The sequence below is a fragment of the Phocoena phocoena genome, chromosome 20, assembly GCF_963924675.1.
Source record: "Phocoena phocoena chromosome 20, mPhoPho1.1, whole genome shotgun sequence".
Classification (NCBI taxonomy): Eukaryota; Metazoa; Chordata; class Mammalia; order Artiodactyla; family Phocoenidae; genus Phocoena; species Phocoena phocoena.
This window is the reverse complement of record NC_089238.1, coordinates 13255876-13273618: the sequence shown is the minus strand read 5'-3', so window position 1 is coordinate 13273618 and position 17743 is coordinate 13255876. Positions and strand designations below refer to the sequence as shown.

The following is a 17743-nucleotide window of genomic DNA, read 5'->3' as shown; positions in this document are numbered from 1 at the left end:
GCCTCACTGTCTGTCCCTCTCCATTTTTCTCCCTGTCCCTGTAACTCCTCAGTCACCCAAAGTGGGACCCCCATCTCTCCCCTCCCCGACAAGGCAGACCTCAGCCTGGTCGCCCCAGGCAGAGCTGACCATGGAGGGGCCGCTCTGCACCTACCTGTCCTGGGCTGGAGCAAGGCCCACCGGTGACTATGACACCCCATCCTGCCCACCTGTGGCTCAGGGTTCGGTAGAATAGTATTTCCCCAAAAGGATGCTGTAGCTGATTCTGGTGGTGGAGCAGCTGGAAGAAGGACCTTGGTTCTTGTCTTCTTTGAAGAAAGAATTCAGCAAAGAGACAAAGATTACGAAAAAGATAAAAGCATTTATTAGAAGCAAAGTACACGTGGCAGAGCAACAGAGGTTGCACACAATAGGGGCAGCTTAGGTTGTTTTATAGGGGCAATTTTCTGGGTTGTTTTTCTGACCAATCATCTCCATATTTGGTCCTGGTGTGGGCGCCCATCTCTCAGCCAAGATGGATTCCAGCTGGCATCTTCTCCCTCCTTTTGCCCTTTCCCTAGACTGAGGGCCTTTTCTGCACATGTTTTGGGCTGGGAAATCCACAAGAATGAGCCCAGTCAGGGCCCAATACCTCCGCTGGTATCCCATCTCGAAGCAGCAGGAGACCATCTGCAACTGCTCATCCGGGGGCCTATCTCCTACCTCAAATCCCTCCTGAGAGACGTGGACTCAAAAAAATCTTATTGGGAGGATGAAGGGCCATGGTTCATCTTCTGTAGCTTCTTCAGGCTGACATTGGGTTCATAGACCCAACTTAATTGCGGCCAGGGAGCTCTTACCGTGCCTTGTTAGGGGCCCCAGGGCAACTTCTGTTATTCCGGCAGGACTGGTTTCAGGCAGTGGATACAAACCCTGCATCACCATCATCTTGAATTGCTGTAACCTGGAAAAAGCAAACGTAACAAGCAGGTTAAAAAGCAAGAGCTGAAGATCAGCCTTCGAGTAGGCCCTTGCTTTTCCCATTGATCTGCCTTAGCCAGGGTCAAGATAAAGGGCTGCCCTAGGCCCACCCTTAACCCTAATATAGCCCCAAGGGAGCCCAGAAGGTCTCACCCCAGTAGTAGGGCAGGACACTCAGGAACAACTAGAAAGGCAGGTGAGATCAAACTCTGTTCAAACGGGCAAGCGAGGGGCCCAGGGAAGTAATGCGCTCAAGGCTTTCTGTCAACACCAGTTAACTGTGCAACTTTTAGAGGAAAGAGGCCCAGCATGAGAAATTAAGACAGAATAAGTGGCTCCCGTATCAATTTAAAAACTCCATCTTCTTACCTGCCACATCAAGGACCACCTGGGGCTCCTCGACAGAGATGGACAGCTCGTGAGGGGGCATGGGGGAGCCGCCAGAATCCCTGGGACTGCCTCAGTTGTCCAGCATGGCCATCTGGAGCAGAGCCTCCTTTCCCCTTCAGGACTGAGGGCACGCCCATCTCCAGAGACCCCTCTCTTCGCAGACTGCGCATGGCCTGGGAGCGTTCCTGGCAGTTGCAGGCCCAGTGGCCAGTTGACTTATACTTGAAGCATTCCCTCTTGTTGGTTTTCCCTCGAGACTGATGGTTGAAACTCCTTGTCCCCTTTGGGTTGCCCTGAGGTTCCCAGGCATGGCTGACAGCAACTGTTACCTGTTTAGCTTGAGCCTTGGCCTGCCTTTTCTCACACTGAGTTCTCTCCTCCTCCTGAATTTGATCTCGATTATTAAATACCCCAAAGGTCACCTCTAAGCATTGGTGCATAGGGGTTTGTGGGCCTAATTGTAACTTTTGGAGTTGTCACCTAATATCTGGGGCAGACTGACAAAATGTCTCAGCAGAGCTTGACCCTCGGGAGTGGAGGGGTCTGTGTTAGTAAATTTTCTAAAAGCCTCCACAAGCCGTCCCTGAAAGAGAGCTGGGTTTTCTTCCTTCTCTTGGGTCACTTCCCTGACCTTTTCATAGTTAACTGGCTTTCTGATGCACTTTCTCATTCCTTCTTCTTCTTTTTTTTTTTTTTTTAATATTCATTTATTTATTTGTCTGCGCTGGGTCTTAGTTGTGGCATGCGGGATCTAGTTCCCTGACCAGGGATTGAACCCGCGCCCCCTGCATTGGGAACACGGAGTCTTAACCACTGGACCACCAGGGAGGTCTCCCCCATTCCTTCTAATAGGCATTGGACCATGTGGTTCCTGGCCTTCATTCCCCCCCCCCCGGGAATTATAATCCCAAGTGGGCTCCTGATTTGGGACTGCGTCCTCACCCACATCACAAATGTGAGGTCGGTCCCTGGTGAGCTGATCAGCGTGCCCCTGGACTGCTGTCTAAATCCTGTGTTTCTCCTCATGGGTACAGCTGGTAGATAGTACTATTTGGACATCCTTCCAAGTTAAATCAAAGTCCAGCGTTAGGGGTTGAATCTACTAGGGTCTTCAGAAAATCATCCCAGCCTTTGTTCGCATTGGACTTGAGTCAGAAGAAGGGCACATGTACTCTGGTTGTGCCTTCGCCATTTGCCACTTCTCTAAGAGGGCATATTCTCCCTGATCTTGGGTGATAGGAAGTCCCACTATGGGTTACCTCAGCAGGACTAGCCTTTTCATCCTGGGGTACCGGTGTGGATAAAAGAGCATAGGGAGGTAGGATTGGGGATTGGTCAGGGGGATACAGAGTAGGAGAGGCTCAGTTTCCTCCCTGAGAGTGGAGGGTGAGTGTTTAAAAGAGGATTGTCTAAAATGGAGGAAAGTACACATTGAAGAAACAAAGTATGTGTGGCAGAGAACACAGGCAAACTCAGAGTGAGTTGCAAGCAACAGGGGTGGCTTAGGTCGCTCATATAGGGACAGTTTTCTGGGTTGTTTTTCTGGCCAATCATCTCCATATTTTGTCCTGTGGTGGGTGCCCATCTCTCAGCCAAGATGGATTCCAGCTGGCCTCTTCCCCCTCCTTTTGTCCTTCCCCTAGACTGAGGCCTTCTCTGCGCATGTGTTGGGCTGGGAAATCCACAAGAATGTACCCAATCAGGGCCCAATGCTCCCGCTGGTATCCCATCTCAAAGCATCAGCAGGAGACCAGCTGCAGCTGCTGAGTCTGGGGCCTATCTATCTCCTACCTCAGAGCCATCGGAAGAAATGGGAGAAATAGGTTTCAGGTGGCTAAAACTCACCAGTTTTTATCCCCACAGCCCTTCCACACTCAGCAGGGGGGTCTCCTGCCCCAGCAGAGCCTTGTCTCCTCTGTGATACTAGATGTCCCTCAGCCCTCTGGGATCTTTCCCTCCAGATGGACCAACAGATATTGTCTGTGCCTCCTGGCTGTGTGGCCACAAAAAGGAGGTTATAAACAGGTTTTCTTCCTATAGAATTGCAAAGACCAACCCTCCATGTGAGGCAGGTGACAGGGTTAGGAGTCAGAGGGCCTGGTTTCAAATCTCAGATCTGCCACTTAGAACTGTGTGTCGTGGGCAAGTCACTTATCCTCCCTGTGCCTCAGCTTCCTCATCTTTACAATGGGGGTAATAATAAGACCTACCTCTGGGTGTTGTTGTGAGAAACATATGAGTTGATATGTGGGACATGTTCAGAACAGTGCCCGACACACAGTAGTTGCTCAATGAACGTTCTGTGTCATGACTACGTCCTGTGATCCCATCTATGGTCACCTATCACCACCGGCTCTGGCTGCTGTCTCTGCCATTTCTACAGTCACTTCCACCATCCCATTATCTGTTCTCCATGTTCTCACCCCGCGAGGTCACAGCCCTCTCCCCTTTATTTGCCCCAAAGTACCACTAACAGTAGGAGGAAGCTTTTAGTAAAACCTGACATCTCGCAATGATGTAAAAATCCTGTCAGATGCCCTGGGCTCCTACCTGCCCCTTCCCCGGCCCCTCCTGCAAGGCCCCTCCAGGCTGCTGCTCTTCCTAGCTGCCTGCCGGCTGCCATGCTTCGGGGCTCTGGTCACAACCCACAAGCAAGTGTTCTCTCGATCATCACTCCCCACATCTCTCCTTGAATCCGGAGTCCCAAATATGCTTTCCCCAGCCAAGGTAAGAAGAACGCATTGATGTTACTGTAGTAGATGCTTTGTGAGCCCAGCACCCCCATTATGTTTTGGGGACCCACGGGCCCCTTATTCTCAAGCCCTGTGGCTCTGGTAGGGCTGGCCCCTCCCTCCAGCTCCAGGGAAGTGCATGTGACTCAGAACAGCCAATCAGAGCACCTCAGCCCCTGGTCACGCCCCTCGGTCACACCCCTTGTTCAGTACCTGGGAGTCAGGACAGGGCTTCTATTTCCCTGAGGCCACTAAGCGGACGGCATGTAAGCCCCGAGTGGCTCAGCTCTACCTTGGCCGTGTAGTCCGGAGACTACTGCCTGAGAGTGAGGACAACGCTGAGGGAAGCAGAGCCAGTGACAAGATTCCCGCGAGCAGACAACCCCTCAATCGGGTGTGCTCAAAACCAGACTTTTACGTTAACGGAGTCAATAATTCTCCTCTCTTTTTCCCATTTATTATTTTATTTATTTATTTATGTCACTAGCAACCAAAAGAAACCTTCCTAATTCAGTTGGCATGATTTCTGCAGCGGTGCGCTAGCCGGAATGTCGAGGACATCAATTCCCTGTGGAGTAAGGAATCCTTCACTGTCATGGAGTAAGGGGTCTGGTGCCAGTTACTCGGCTTCTACTCCTGCTTCCTTACCTAACCAGCAAAGCAGAGTGTTCCTGTTTCACCAAGTTAAGGCTGCACTTGAGCCAAATTAAAAAACACATTTTTTTTTTTTGCCTGAAATGCTATCATGAAAATGAAAAGACCCACCATAGAGAGCAGGTATTTGTTACACATATAATAACAAATGCTTACTATTTACCGAGCACTTGCTGTGACAGTGCACAAGAGATCATAAATATGATCTGGCAGCTATAGCAAAGACCACAGACTGGGGGCTCAAACAACAGATGCTTATTTCTCAGTTCTGGAGCCTGGGAGTCCCAGATCAGGATGTCAGCATGGTCAGGTTCTGCTGAGAGCTCTCTTCCAGGCTTGCAAATGGCCATCTTCTTGGTGTATCTTTCCATGGCAGAGAGAGAGCTCTGGTGTCTCTTCCTCTTCTTTTTTATTTATTTTTTTTCATTTGGAAGGTCTATAGTTTTTCACTATATTTAATTCTATGTCTCATCTGTTATTTTTGTGTGTGTGTGTGGGATCTTAATTCCCCGACCAGGGATTGAACCCAGACCCCGGCAGTGAATGTGCTGAGTCCTAACCACTGGTCCGCCAGATAATTCCCTCTCTTCCTCTTCTTATCAGGGCACTAATTCCATCATGGGGATTCCCCACCCTTATGATCTCATCTGAACCTAATTACCTCCCAAAGGCCCCCACCTCTAACTACCACCACATTGGGAGTTAGGGCTTCAACATACGAATTGGTGGGGAGGGGTACAAACATTCAGCCCATAGCAAAAGGTAAGGTTTATAGTGAGCCCATTTTACAGATGAAGAAACTGAGATACAGGGAAGTGTGGTGTTGTGGCCATGCTCTCACAATTGCACACTCAGGATTTTAATCTGGTGGTCTGGCTTGCTGATTATACTATACTGCTTCTCAAAAGGTCAGTATTCAGAATATACAAAGAGCCCCTGTAAATAAACAAGTTGACTCAATAGAAAGCGGGCAAAAACATGAATAAGCAGTTGCCGAATAAGTATATGCTAATATATGCATATGCTAATATGCATATGCTAAGGAAATGCTAATTAGAACCATATGAAATACCATTATCCCACTAGATGAGGAAGAAAGTTAAGAAGTCTGAAAATACCAAGTGTTGGCAGGGATGTGGAGCAACAGAAGTGCTAATGGAGAGGTGTAACTTGGTACAAACACTTTAGAAGACAATTTGGCATTACTCAGCAAATACCTATGCTATAACCCAGCAATTCCACTCCCAGGTATATGTATCCTAAAGAAACGCATGTGACATGTATCCCAGGAGACATGTTCAAAAACGTTCATAGCAGTATGGTTTGTAATAGCAAAAACCTGAAAACATCTCAAATATCTTTTGTCAGCAAAATGAGAAAATGGTGCCATATTCATACAAGGGAAGACTACACAGAAGTGAAAACTGGATGAACAGCAGATACAGCATGGGTGACCCTTAGAAACATAATGTTCCGTGAAGAAGCAAGCCTCAGAAGAATACCCACAGTATGACACTGTTCTCTAAAAATAGTACCTTTTGTTACAGAAAATTTAAAACACAGAAGCAGACTGAAGGATATAATGAACCCTCGTATCTACCCCACCCCTCTTGTATAATTTTGAAGCAAATCCCAGACATCATTTCATTTCCTTAGTAAATATTTCAATGTATTTCTCTAAGATAGAAACTCTTAAAGAGAACCATAACCTGAATACCATTGTCACACCAAGAAAATTAACAATAAGTCCTTAATATCATCAAATATCCACATTTCCAGTTGTCTCATAAATGTAATAAAATTATTAGTAGTTTATTTGGATCAGGACCCAAATAAGGTAGATTCACTGAAGTTGACTGACATGCCTCTTAAATCACTTTTAATCTGTAGGTTTCTTTTTTCACCTTACGGAAAATGATGAAAGTTTACTAGATTCTTATACACTATTCAAACAAGGGTGGAAACTGTCTAAAATACTTTAGTCAACACTGCAAGCTACCAATTTCATCAATAACAGGCCATTTTTAACACCCACTATGTTAATTATTAATAAGGCACTCAATATGCAAATGAAAAGCCATTTCTAACTTTCATCATGCTAATTAGTGACGTCTCTGGTGTTTCTCAAAGATAGTTGAAGCCCTTGAGGTAATTGCCGATTTGGCTTTTGATCAGATGCTGGCTGACTCTTCTGGAAGTGTGTATTTCACCTTAGGCCAACTGATGGCCCCTGGAGTTTAACTTAAATGAAACATATATTTAAATCGCCCTGTGTCTTAGAGTGAGTTCCTTAAAAACAGACTCCAAGGGCTTCCCTGGTGGCGCAGTGGTTGAGAGTTGGCCTGCCGATGCAGGGGACACGGGTTCGTGCCCCAGTCCGGGAAGATCCCACATGCCGCGGAGCGGCTGGGCCCGTGAGCCATGGCCGCTGAGCCTGCGCGTCTGGAGCCTGTGCTCCGCAATGGGAGAGGCCACAACAGTGAGAGGCCTGCATACTGCAAAAAAAAAAAAAAAACAGACTCCAAGGGACTTCCCTGGTGGTCTAGTGGTAAAGAATCTGCCTGCCAATGTGGAGGACACAGGTTCAATCCCTGGTCGGGGAGCTATGATCCCACATGCTGCAGGGCAGCTAAACTCGTGTGCCACAACTACTGAGCCTGCGCTGTAGAGCCCACAAGCCACAACTACTGAGCCCATATGCCACAACTACTGAAGGCCGCGCCTAGAGCCCGTGCTTTGCAACTAGAGAAGCCACCACAATGAGAAGACGGCGCACCGTGGCGAAGAGTAGCCTCCGCTCACCGCAACTAGAGAAAGCCTGAGTGCAGCGACGAAGACCCAACACAGACAAAAATAAATAAATACATAATTTTAAAAAAATAAATAAAGAAATTTTAGAAATGCTGATAAAAATTTAAAAATGTGTATGAATACAAAAAAGACCCACAACAAAGTAATTTTGAAAAGAACAATGTTGTAAGACTTATACTATGTGATTTCTTTTTATAGACTTTTTAAAAAATAGATTTTATTTTATTTATTTATTTTTGGCTGTGTTGGGTCTTTGTTGCTGCACGCAGGCTTTCTCTAGTTGTGGCTAGCAGGGGCTACTCTTCGTTGTGGTGCGTGGGCTTCTCATTGCGGTGGCTTCTCTTGTTGCGGAGCACGGGCTCTAGGCGCGCAGGCTTCAGTAGTTGTGGCATGTGGGCTCAGTAGTGTGGCTCGGGGGCTCTAGCGCAGGCTCAGTAGTTGTGGCGCACAGGCTTAGTTGCTCCATGGCATGTGGGATGCCATGGCATGTGACATGCTCCATGGCATGGGCTCGAACCCATGTCCCCTGCATCGGCAGGCAGATTCTTAGCCATTGCGCCACCAGGGAAGCCCAGTATGTGATTTTTGACTTACTAGAAAACTACAGAAATCAGGAGTGTCATATTGGTATAAAGGTAAACAAAAAGACCAAGGAGTTAGAAGACTAGTGAGGCCAGAAATAAACACACACATATATGGTCAATTAACTTTTGACAAAATAGCCAAGGTAATTCAATGGGAGAAAAGACAATCTTTTCAACAAGTGGTGCTGAAATAGCTAGAAGTCCATATGGTAAGAAGTGAACCGCAACCCTTACATCACACCATACAAAAAATTAACTAAAAATAGATCATAGACCCAAACATATGTGCTAAAACTATAAAACAGCTAGAAGGAAACATTTTTAAAGTTGTGACCCTAGGTAGACAAAAATTTCTTTTTTTTCTTTTTTCTTTTTCTTTTTGGCCATGCTGAGAGGCTTGCAGCATCTTAGTTCTCGCTCCAGGGATTGGACCTGGACCTTGGCAGTGAAAGTGCCGAGTCCTAACGACTGGACCGCTAGGGAATTTCCAAAGGTTTCTTAAATAGGACACAAAGGCACACAGCATAACAGAAAAAAAAAAAAAACCTGATATGGTGGAATTCATCAATTAAACACTTCTGCTCTGAGAAAGGCACAGTTTAAAAAATGAAAAAAAATTCGTCTTTTGTTTTTAGTCTGTGTTTACATAGAGGAGAATACATATTACAGATTCACAATACATATATTTGGCAAAGGACTATATCCAGAAAATATAAAGAACTCATAACTCAATAATAAGAAAACAAACAATCTAATTAAAATGGGGGGCTTCCCAGGTGATGCAGTCATTAAGAATCTGCCTGCCAATGCAGGGGACATGGGTTTGATCCCTGGTCCAGGAAGATCCCACATGCCGCAGAGCAACTAAGCCCGCGTGCCACAACTACTGAGTCCTCATGCCACAACTACTGAAGCCCACGCACCTAGAGCCCATGCTTCGCAACAAGAGAAGCCACCGCAATGAGAAGTCCGTGCACCACAACAAAGAGTAGCCTCCGCTCGCCGCAACTAAAGAAAGCCCGAGCTCAGCAACAAAGACCCAGTGCAGCCAAAATAAATAAATAAATAAGTAAATAGGGAATGTGTGTATATATATATATATATATATATATCTGAATCACTTTGCTGTACAGCAGTGATTAACACAACACTGTAAATCAACTATACTTCAATTAAAAAATTTAAAAATTTTTAAAAATAAAAAATATTGTCTTTCTATAAACGAAAAAAAAAGTATCTCAGAGAGTCATTTTAAGGATTGAACAAATGGTTAGCACAGTGACTAACACATAGTAGGGACTCAGGAAATGTTAGCTAAATAGGTATATAAATATATATATTCTAGTTTTCCCCAAAATGTACAATGTAGATAAATTATTATAGAAAAATGACTAGAAAGAAACACACTAATATATTGTGTGCTTATTTCAGAGTGGTAAAATTGTGGGTGATTTAAAAATTCTTATTCAAAACCGTACAATAAGTGTGCATATATTTTCCTTATTTTTTTATGCATATATTTTCTAATAACAGTGGAGATTAAAAAGGTAAAAGCTTTGGGCTGTTGTAGGTAGGTCCAAGGAAACTCACTGAAGTGTAGTTTGTAGGTAGGAGATGATGTGACACCAGTAGACATCCAGCAGTTCAAGTGACTTTAGTTGTGTTACTCCTTGCAGTGGAGTCCTGGGAAGCCAGCAAAATGAATGAAGCAGTATATATATCTCTCTGTTACAAAAACAAAGTCTCAGCGTAGGAAAATGCAGCTGATTTTTGTGTGTTGACTATGTGTCCTGCCACTTTCCTGAATTCATTCATTTAAGTTTTAGCAATGGGGGGGGAGAATCTTTAGGGAATTCTACATATAAGAGCATATCATACATTTATGATATAATGTATATATATATTTCTTGAAATGACAAAAAGTTTTAAGTACATTATAAACTTCAGTTTTTTCTTGAACGATTTATGAATAAGTTGCCAACATGCTGCCTCTTTATCTCCAAATAGTTTGTATTTTGTATAAATAAGAACATTCTCCACTATATACACGGTAAGACAGAGGTGAAAGTCAGGAAATTAACACCGATGAATCATTACCATCTAAACGGCAGAATCCAACCCCCTCTGTGATTGTGCCAATAGGGCCTTACTTTCCACTGTATTTTTTGAAATTCGAACTGTATAGTATATTATCTTTACAAACATTTTTTAATGTTCAGTAACTACATGAAAACACACATAAAATAAAAATTAATTCATTTAACAATGAGCCCTGGAGTCCCAAGGGATGCCAGATTTTCTCAGGTCTCCGCAGGGGACCCCTCATTCCACTGCCCCCCAGAAACATATTCAGAAGGGCCAGCATGGGGAAAGGTAGTTATAGGCGGTTTGCAAAGTACAGAAAAAGGTCCTGAAAGGGCTCGAACTGGCGCCCAGGCTTGGTGGTCCCACAGGATTTTCCACCTCTCTTTAAGGTGAAACCAAGGAAAACAGGGCCCTGCTCCTGCACCGATTGCCAAGATTGCAATGTTGGCAGCGGCCAGGAGGGGGAAACATGTCACTGGTTTCGCAAGGTTCCAGGCCGAGAAACATCCGGCAGGGGCGCGGCTCCGGACTTTACAACACGTGGTGCGCTGCTGGCACGCACCTTCCACCCCCCTCTCCGTCCGCTGCTGAGAACCACATACGATGCGAGTGCCTTGTGGGTGCGGGATTCGGGGGCGCTCCCGTGGTCTGGGCTCCTCTCCCACGAGTGGCCTTTTAGGGACAACCAAACCACCCCCCTGAAACCAGAAAATCCCCACATGGCACTCAGGGCTGACTGGGCTTCTGTATGTACCCCGCTCCCCGTTCCCCCTCCAGAATCCCTCGGGTAGGGCCGGGGTCGCAGGGCCGTTGAGTGAGCCGAGGAGGAAGAAGTGTGAGAACGGCGCGCCGGCGACGCCCTGATTGGCTTCCAAGCCCTTCCCTGCGCCACCTGTCTGCAGGCGCCAGGAGGCCGGCGAAGCGACGGAGAAGCATAAAGCCTCGGGCATCGGCGCGGGGAGCCGGGGATTCACGCATCTTCTCCGCGAGGCTGCGGTCTCCAAGAGACCTGTTTGCAGACGTACCGATTGGGGGGTCCGTTACACCCATGGAGCGGGCGCCAAGGGATGGCTTGGGCCCCTGCAAATTCCCTAAAGTCGGCCCGCACCGCATTACCACCTGGCTGCTTCGCAAAGTGCTGCAGGGGGGCAAGCCAAAGCCCCACCCCCGCCAGATCGTGACCCTCCTCAGGCCTCCAGGGACAAAAAGTGCCCTCGGAGATCCAGGCCCGGACCCGCCCCGGCCACGCAATCGCTGTGTGACCCTTAATCAGTGTCTTCACCTCCCTGAGCCTGCTATCCTCGTCTATATGAAGGAGACACAGACACACAGGAGGCGCACAGACGAGAGGCTGAGACTTTATTTGTCACTCAGGACCCCTGTGCCCCGTCCCCAGCGCTCAGAAGATCTTCACCAACTCCGGCTGCACGTCCCCGCCCACTTCGAACCAGAACGCGCGCTCTGGTGAGATCCGGTAGCGGTAGTGGTGGTATTCCGTGTCCCCGATCACAACCTGCAGGGGCGAGGAGACACGGTTTATGGTTCCCCAGGCGACTGCGGGGTCATTCCCGACTCGTACCCACGCTGCGTGACCTCGTCACCCACGCAACCCCGCATTAAGGAAAAGGGCTGCTCTTGATTCTAAGCCCTTGCCGAGAGGATTCAATGGCACGGGGGTGCTTTTTAAGCTTTGGCGGTGGAGGTGGTCTCCACGGTGCCCGCGTCCACCGCCTCACTGTGACGCACAGATTGAAAGTGGAGAACGGCCTGGGTGGTGGAGGGTCTACAGCGACCACTCCCTGCTGGGACTTATTCTGGGTTCTGTCTCCCAACCCATCCATTCCCCTGCCCCAGAGCCACTACGTCAGGCGCCAGTGGACAGGGAATAGGGTCCGGGATGTCCACGCCTCCCCGCTGGACACCCACCCTTTGGGCTCGTGCTCTCACGTCCTTGTCACCGCCATACGCCTGCCCTCTAGTGCGCTTGCGCCAGGGGAGGTGAGGGACTGGGGACGCCGTGCCCAGCCTTGGCCGCGCCTTTGCTCCCCACCTCCGACAAGAGCCTTCCTGGCCTTGCCAAGGGAAGAGACCTGGGTGTTGGCGGCCACCCCTGTGGCAGAGACGCACCTTGAAGCCTTCTTTTTTGGCAATGAGGAGCATATCGAAGGACTCCCCACGCTGGAAGGCAGGGCCAAAGCCGAGCTCCTCTAAGCCCCACTCGCCGCACTTCCGGGTGTTCAAGACCACCGAGGATTCATCCAGCCGGGGGTTGAAATGCAGGACGATCTCACTGTCTGGGTCGTCACTGCACAGCAGGTTTATGTAGAACCTGTTAGGTGGCGGATGAGAGGGGGCGTCAGAGAAAGGACTTACCGATTGCCGAAGCACATCCAAATCCACAGGGACCTGAGAGCCACACGCCAGTGAAGGAGGGGTGGTGGACTGGAGGCCAAGGAGCCCAGATTCCAGGACATCCAGAGACCAACTGGGGACCTGGACACACATCCACCCAGGCAAGGGTCACTGTACTACGGCCTGGGTCTCCCGCATTTCCAGAGTCTGGGAGTTGCCGAGGAGTCATGGTCCTGAGACCGGGGTGCCTCCGATCCCCCAATTCCCAGAGGGCCGGGAGCAATGCCAGGGACCCCAGTATTCGCAGGCATCATAGATTCCCAGAAATCCTGAAGCTCCCGACCCAGGAAGTCATAGGTTTGATGGCTGAGGCCTCCCAGGTGCCCAGGGCACCTCTGACTCACAGGCTGTGTTTCCACAGTGGCTTCAGACTCAGACTGGAAGTCTTACTATAAGGAAGAGCCTTGGATTGCCCTGGCAGATTCTCCCAGATTCTTAGAAGGTTGTAGGGACCCCAGGTACACTGTCCTGGGACAAATGAGTAAAGACATCAGATTCCAGAAGGTGGGAAATAGCTTGGAGATTCCAAGATCCTGGTGGGCAAAGCTGGCCTGGGGCTTGTTCTCTGGGCTGTAAGAAGTGGGGTCAGCTGAGCCTGGAGACCTCCCACCCCCTACCGCAGAGGCTTGGAGGTCTCACCTGTCAGCATTTTTGGGGACAACACCACGAATTCTCATCATGGTGCCGACTTCGAAGCCGTTGGCCAGGGAGGTCCTGTAGGGCAACTTCTGCAGCAGCAGGGGTGCGGGGGCCAAAGTGGATCAGGGAGGCAGAGGAGAGACACACATGGGTCAGTGCCGGGGAGAACATGACCAGGACCCAGACCAGCAGAATCAGAGAGCAGAAAGGGCACAGAGGCAAAGGAAAGAGAGCCAGGCGTAGGGAAAGGGTTGGAGAGAGGAACACAAAGAATCAACAGGAAGATATCCAGAGAGATAGAAAGTAAGGGGGAAACACCAAGGGGGAGATGGGAGCGTGGGATGGATTGGGTCAACCCAGAAACAACAGCCCAGAACGTCATAGCACCCCCGAACACCCGTTTTCTCCTTGAAACAGGAGACCTCAGCCAAACGCCCAGCCCCTACCCCATTCCAGTGCAGCCTTGGGTCCAAAACCTCGCCACCTCCACACCCCTGAAGCACTCACATATATCTCTGCCATGGCTGGAACAGCGGACAGGCAGTGGTGGTGGTGGGTATGGCTGCTGGGACCTTAAATAGAAGCAGGGTGTAGCTGGCCCTGGTGACTCACCGTCACCCCTTTCCACACCCACCACCCACACCTGGCACAGACCCTGGCCCTGGGGCCATGCTGGCCAGCACCCTGCTTCTAGGGCTCTGACACTCCTGCAATCCCTGAGTATTCCCAGGTCCCTCTCCTCTGAGCTAATAATGATAGGAACAGTTAACAATAATAATAATAATAATAACATTATAGGGGCTTCCCTGAGGGCACAGTGGTTAAGAATCCACCTGCCAGGGGAGAGGACACAGGTTCGATCCCTGGTCCAGGCAGATCCCACATGCCTCGGAGCAACTGAGCTCGTGCACCACAACTACTGAGCCTGCGCTCTAGAGCCTGCAAGCCACAACTACTGAGCCCGCGTGCCACAGCTACTGAGCCCGTGTGCCACAACTATTGAAGCCCACGGGCCTACAGCCCGTGCTCTGCAACAAGAGAAGCCACCGCAATGAGAAACCCGTGCATGGCAACGAAGAGTAGCCCCCGCTCGACACAGCTAGAGAAAGCCTGTGTGCAGCAACGAAGACCCAACACGGCCAAAAATAAACAAATAAATTTATTTATTAAAAAAAAAAACATCAGAGAAGGCTCATTGAGCCACCGTGCCTCCAGCCCTAGCTTCCCGGTGACTGGCGGAGAGAAAACACGCTCGTGCCCATTTCGTCATGGAAAACTCGAGTCCTGAGAGGCTAAGCTGTGGGCTGCAGCTCTGGACCCTCTCTGCCAGGTTAGGACCTGCTGACTAGGGCTAAGGACGTGTCCGCCCTGACATTCCAGTTTATGCTTCTGGAATATAATAACAACCATGGCAACAACAATAATAACAGAAAAGGGAGCTCAGAGGGGCAGGGTGTTTTGCCTGATGGTCAAGGCTGTCTCCTTGGTGCCTAGTGCAGTGCCTGGCACACATAAGTGCTCTGTAAATATGGGTGAAAGAAGGAATGAAAGATAACACAGCTGCCATTATTAACGAAGCCTCCGGCCTTTCTAGCATGAGCCAGAGACCACTGATTTCAGACAGGCCACTGAGGCAGGGCCATGGATCCCCCTTATTTGACAGATAAGGAAACTGAGGCTCAGAAATGGGAAGCAGTTTGCCCAAAAAACACAGCTGTGCAGAACCACGGACACTGTGTCTCTGGCTTTCTTGATCTCTGGAAGTTTCTCTCTGGTTTATTCTGTCTCCAGGATGCCCTAGTCTCTCTGACTCTCTGTCTCTCTGGCTGTCCTGTGTCTCTGTCCCCCCACCCCCCGACGTGTTCCTGTTTCTCTCCTTCGAGTCTCTCTCCCTCCTCCTCCCAGAACCCTTCCTCTCTCCCATCCGATGTTCAGGACAAGGGGCGGGGAAGGAGGGGTGTCCTACGACCCGCCCCCCAGCCAGACCAAGGAAGAGAAAAAAGTGGGACCCTCTACCCAGGCCCATTTCCACTCCCCACAGCCCAAAACTCCAGAAGAGGAATTCAGGTATGAAGGGTGGGGTCAGAGGGAGAATGCTGAAAGAGGGTTCTGGAAGACAGGGAACGGGGAGGTGGGGAGCTGGGCAGAAGCCCCTCCTAGCAGCTCCCTCTCCGTTTCCGCCGCCCTACTCCCGCACCCCACCCCCATTGGCACCCCACCCAGCAGAGGGAGAAGAGGCCTGGGGCAGAGCCAGGAATGGAAACTTTGGGTGGAGACAAGCAGGCTCAGAACCTGATCCACAGCCTCGCAGGCGTCCCAGCCTCCCTCCAGGCCCCTGACCACACAGCTAGGGCAGCTGTAGGAGCCAGGGCCTTGGAGAGGGAGGCTGGGCAGCTGCATTCAGGCGTTTGGTTGGGGGCTGCAGGCACCCCTATTTGGCAGAGGAGAAAGCAAGCTTAGAGAGGGCCAGCCTCTCACCAAGGCCTCACAGCAAGGACGGGCCAGGGCCCGGGCTGGAGCTGCTCTGTGTGCCAAGGGCACCTCATCGGGGCTTTCAACAGAGAGGACAGTGGGGTCTGAGGTGGTAACACCAACATCTGCTGGGGTGGAGAGTTCCCCAGGATGATGGGCTCCATTACTCTGATCGCTAAGGGTGTCCCTTTTCTGTACCTCATCCTGTATATTGCTGTGTATCCCACTAGCTCATCTGTTCCCCGATTTCTTCATTGTGCTTGGCTATTTCCCCACATGCTGCCGACCTGCAAGTCCTGACCTGACCTGACCTTCGTGTTTGGCCGTATGTTTGCATTGAGTGTGTTACCAGCTTGATCGCTAGTTCATTTCTCAGCAGTCAGATATGGGCATCCTGGATGGATTCTTATTCATTTGTGCTGGTTATGTTCCATCAGCTCTGGAATAACATGCTCAGGAGCATTTTTGTCTCACCTCTAAATAAGTGGCGGATGTCCTTCTTTCCCAATACGCTTTTTGTTTTCTCGAGCTGTAGGTCACGCTCGTAAATCATCCAGGTTTTACCGGAACACTTCCATGAGCCTTGACAATACACAGACCTGGGCAGCCACCACCCCAATCAAGTTTTAGCCCCTGAAACAGCCAGTCCCCCTCCACCTGCCCCAGGAAACACTGTCACTCCTCAGCATTTAAGAGCCACCAAGTTCATTTGCGATGAAAACAAAGAAAGGGATGCCCAGCGGGCCGAGTTTGCTGGCTCTCCCCTCCTTCAGAAATAACTGGGGCGAAAAGTACTAAGTGTACCACGGTGTTTGTAGGAATTGAAAATCCCAGGCTCTGTCCATGTCAGCTTCTTGGAGACTTTGGGTTGGTTTTCATATACAGCGAAGAAAGTTCAGGGGCTGGATTGGTTTTGTAAATTAGTTTACCAATGAGGAAGATGACATGTTTTAAAAATCTGACCTTTTTTTTTGGCCCTGCTGTGCTTGACTTGTGGGAACTTTTTCCCCTGATGAGGAGTCGAACCCGGACCCTCGGCAATGAAAGCACCGAGTCCTAACCACTGGACCACCAGGGAATTCCCCCAAATGTGACTTGTTCTTAAGCTAGGAAGCCCGCTGGAAACCTTACAGTTTTATTTATAAATATAGTAAATTGTATCGATGCAATCACTTGCTAAGGAGAAGCAGTTGCTGTCATATTTGGTTCCATTGATAAACTGAGTTCATTAAACCCCTTTAAACATTTTAATCAGAATGCGGGATTTTGCCATGTTGAGTTTGAAGTATTTCCACTGTCTCTCCAAGGCCAAAGTAATCTTGTACATTTCCGTCTTGCTCTGTGAAAACACTGATTTGCTGTTTCTCCTCCTCTTCTCCTTCCTTTCCTTCCGCTGAGCAGTTGGGTGCTCCAGCTGTTATGCTGGTGAGTAAGTGCTGCCTCTGGGGGGTGGGGGGCCCACAGGGCGGGCTGAGGGGGCGCCCCTCCCCCAGGGCTGGGTCAGCTGGGGTTTCAGAGGGAGCCGGTGAGGAGGGTGGCGGGACAGCAGGGCGCGCAGCCCCGACGTGGGAGGAGGTGTCTGTGCAGGGGTGAGGGTCACTGAGAGGTGCTGGAGCCCAGCGGGGGAGGGCGGCTTCCGCAGGGGGAGGAAATGCCGTGTGGGTGTCAGCGATGGAAGGCAGTCCAGAGCTGCTCTCTCCCTGTCAGAGGAGGGACGTATAGATGTGGACCAAAGAAGTGGGCCGTGAACCCTGTGACATCGGGCTGGAAACGGAAGTATCCGTTTGAAGTAATGATTGCATGAGTTGGAGATTTACTTGGAGAGGATTATTTTAAAACGTTTTTTAACATTGTGTTAAAATAGAAAACCATGGAATTTACCATCATAACCCTGCTTTAAACATACAGTTCAGTGGTCTCAAGTACGTTGACACTGCTGTGCAACCCTCATCACCATCCATCCCCAGAACTGTTTCACCTTCCCCAACGGAAACCTGTACCCAC

At 49.4% G+C, this 17743-nt stretch overlaps 1 protein-coding gene across 1 annotated transcript; it reads right to left on the bottom strand.

Moving 5' to 3' along the window:
* Positions 1 to 11615: 11615 nt before the first annotated feature.
* On the bottom strand, positions 11616 to 15667 carry LOC136140246 (galectin-7-like). The gene is made up of 4 exons (XM_065898326.1): positions 15560 to 15667; positions 13268 to 13356; positions 12344 to 12545; positions 11616 to 11729 (listed from the first exon to the last, which is right to left on the bottom strand). Exons 1-4 carry the CDS (start codon positions 15665 to 15667, stop codon positions 11616 to 11618), a joined length of 513 nt encoding a protein of 170 aa, XP_065754398.1.
* Between the last annotated feature and the right edge of the window lie 2076 nt (positions 15668 to 17743).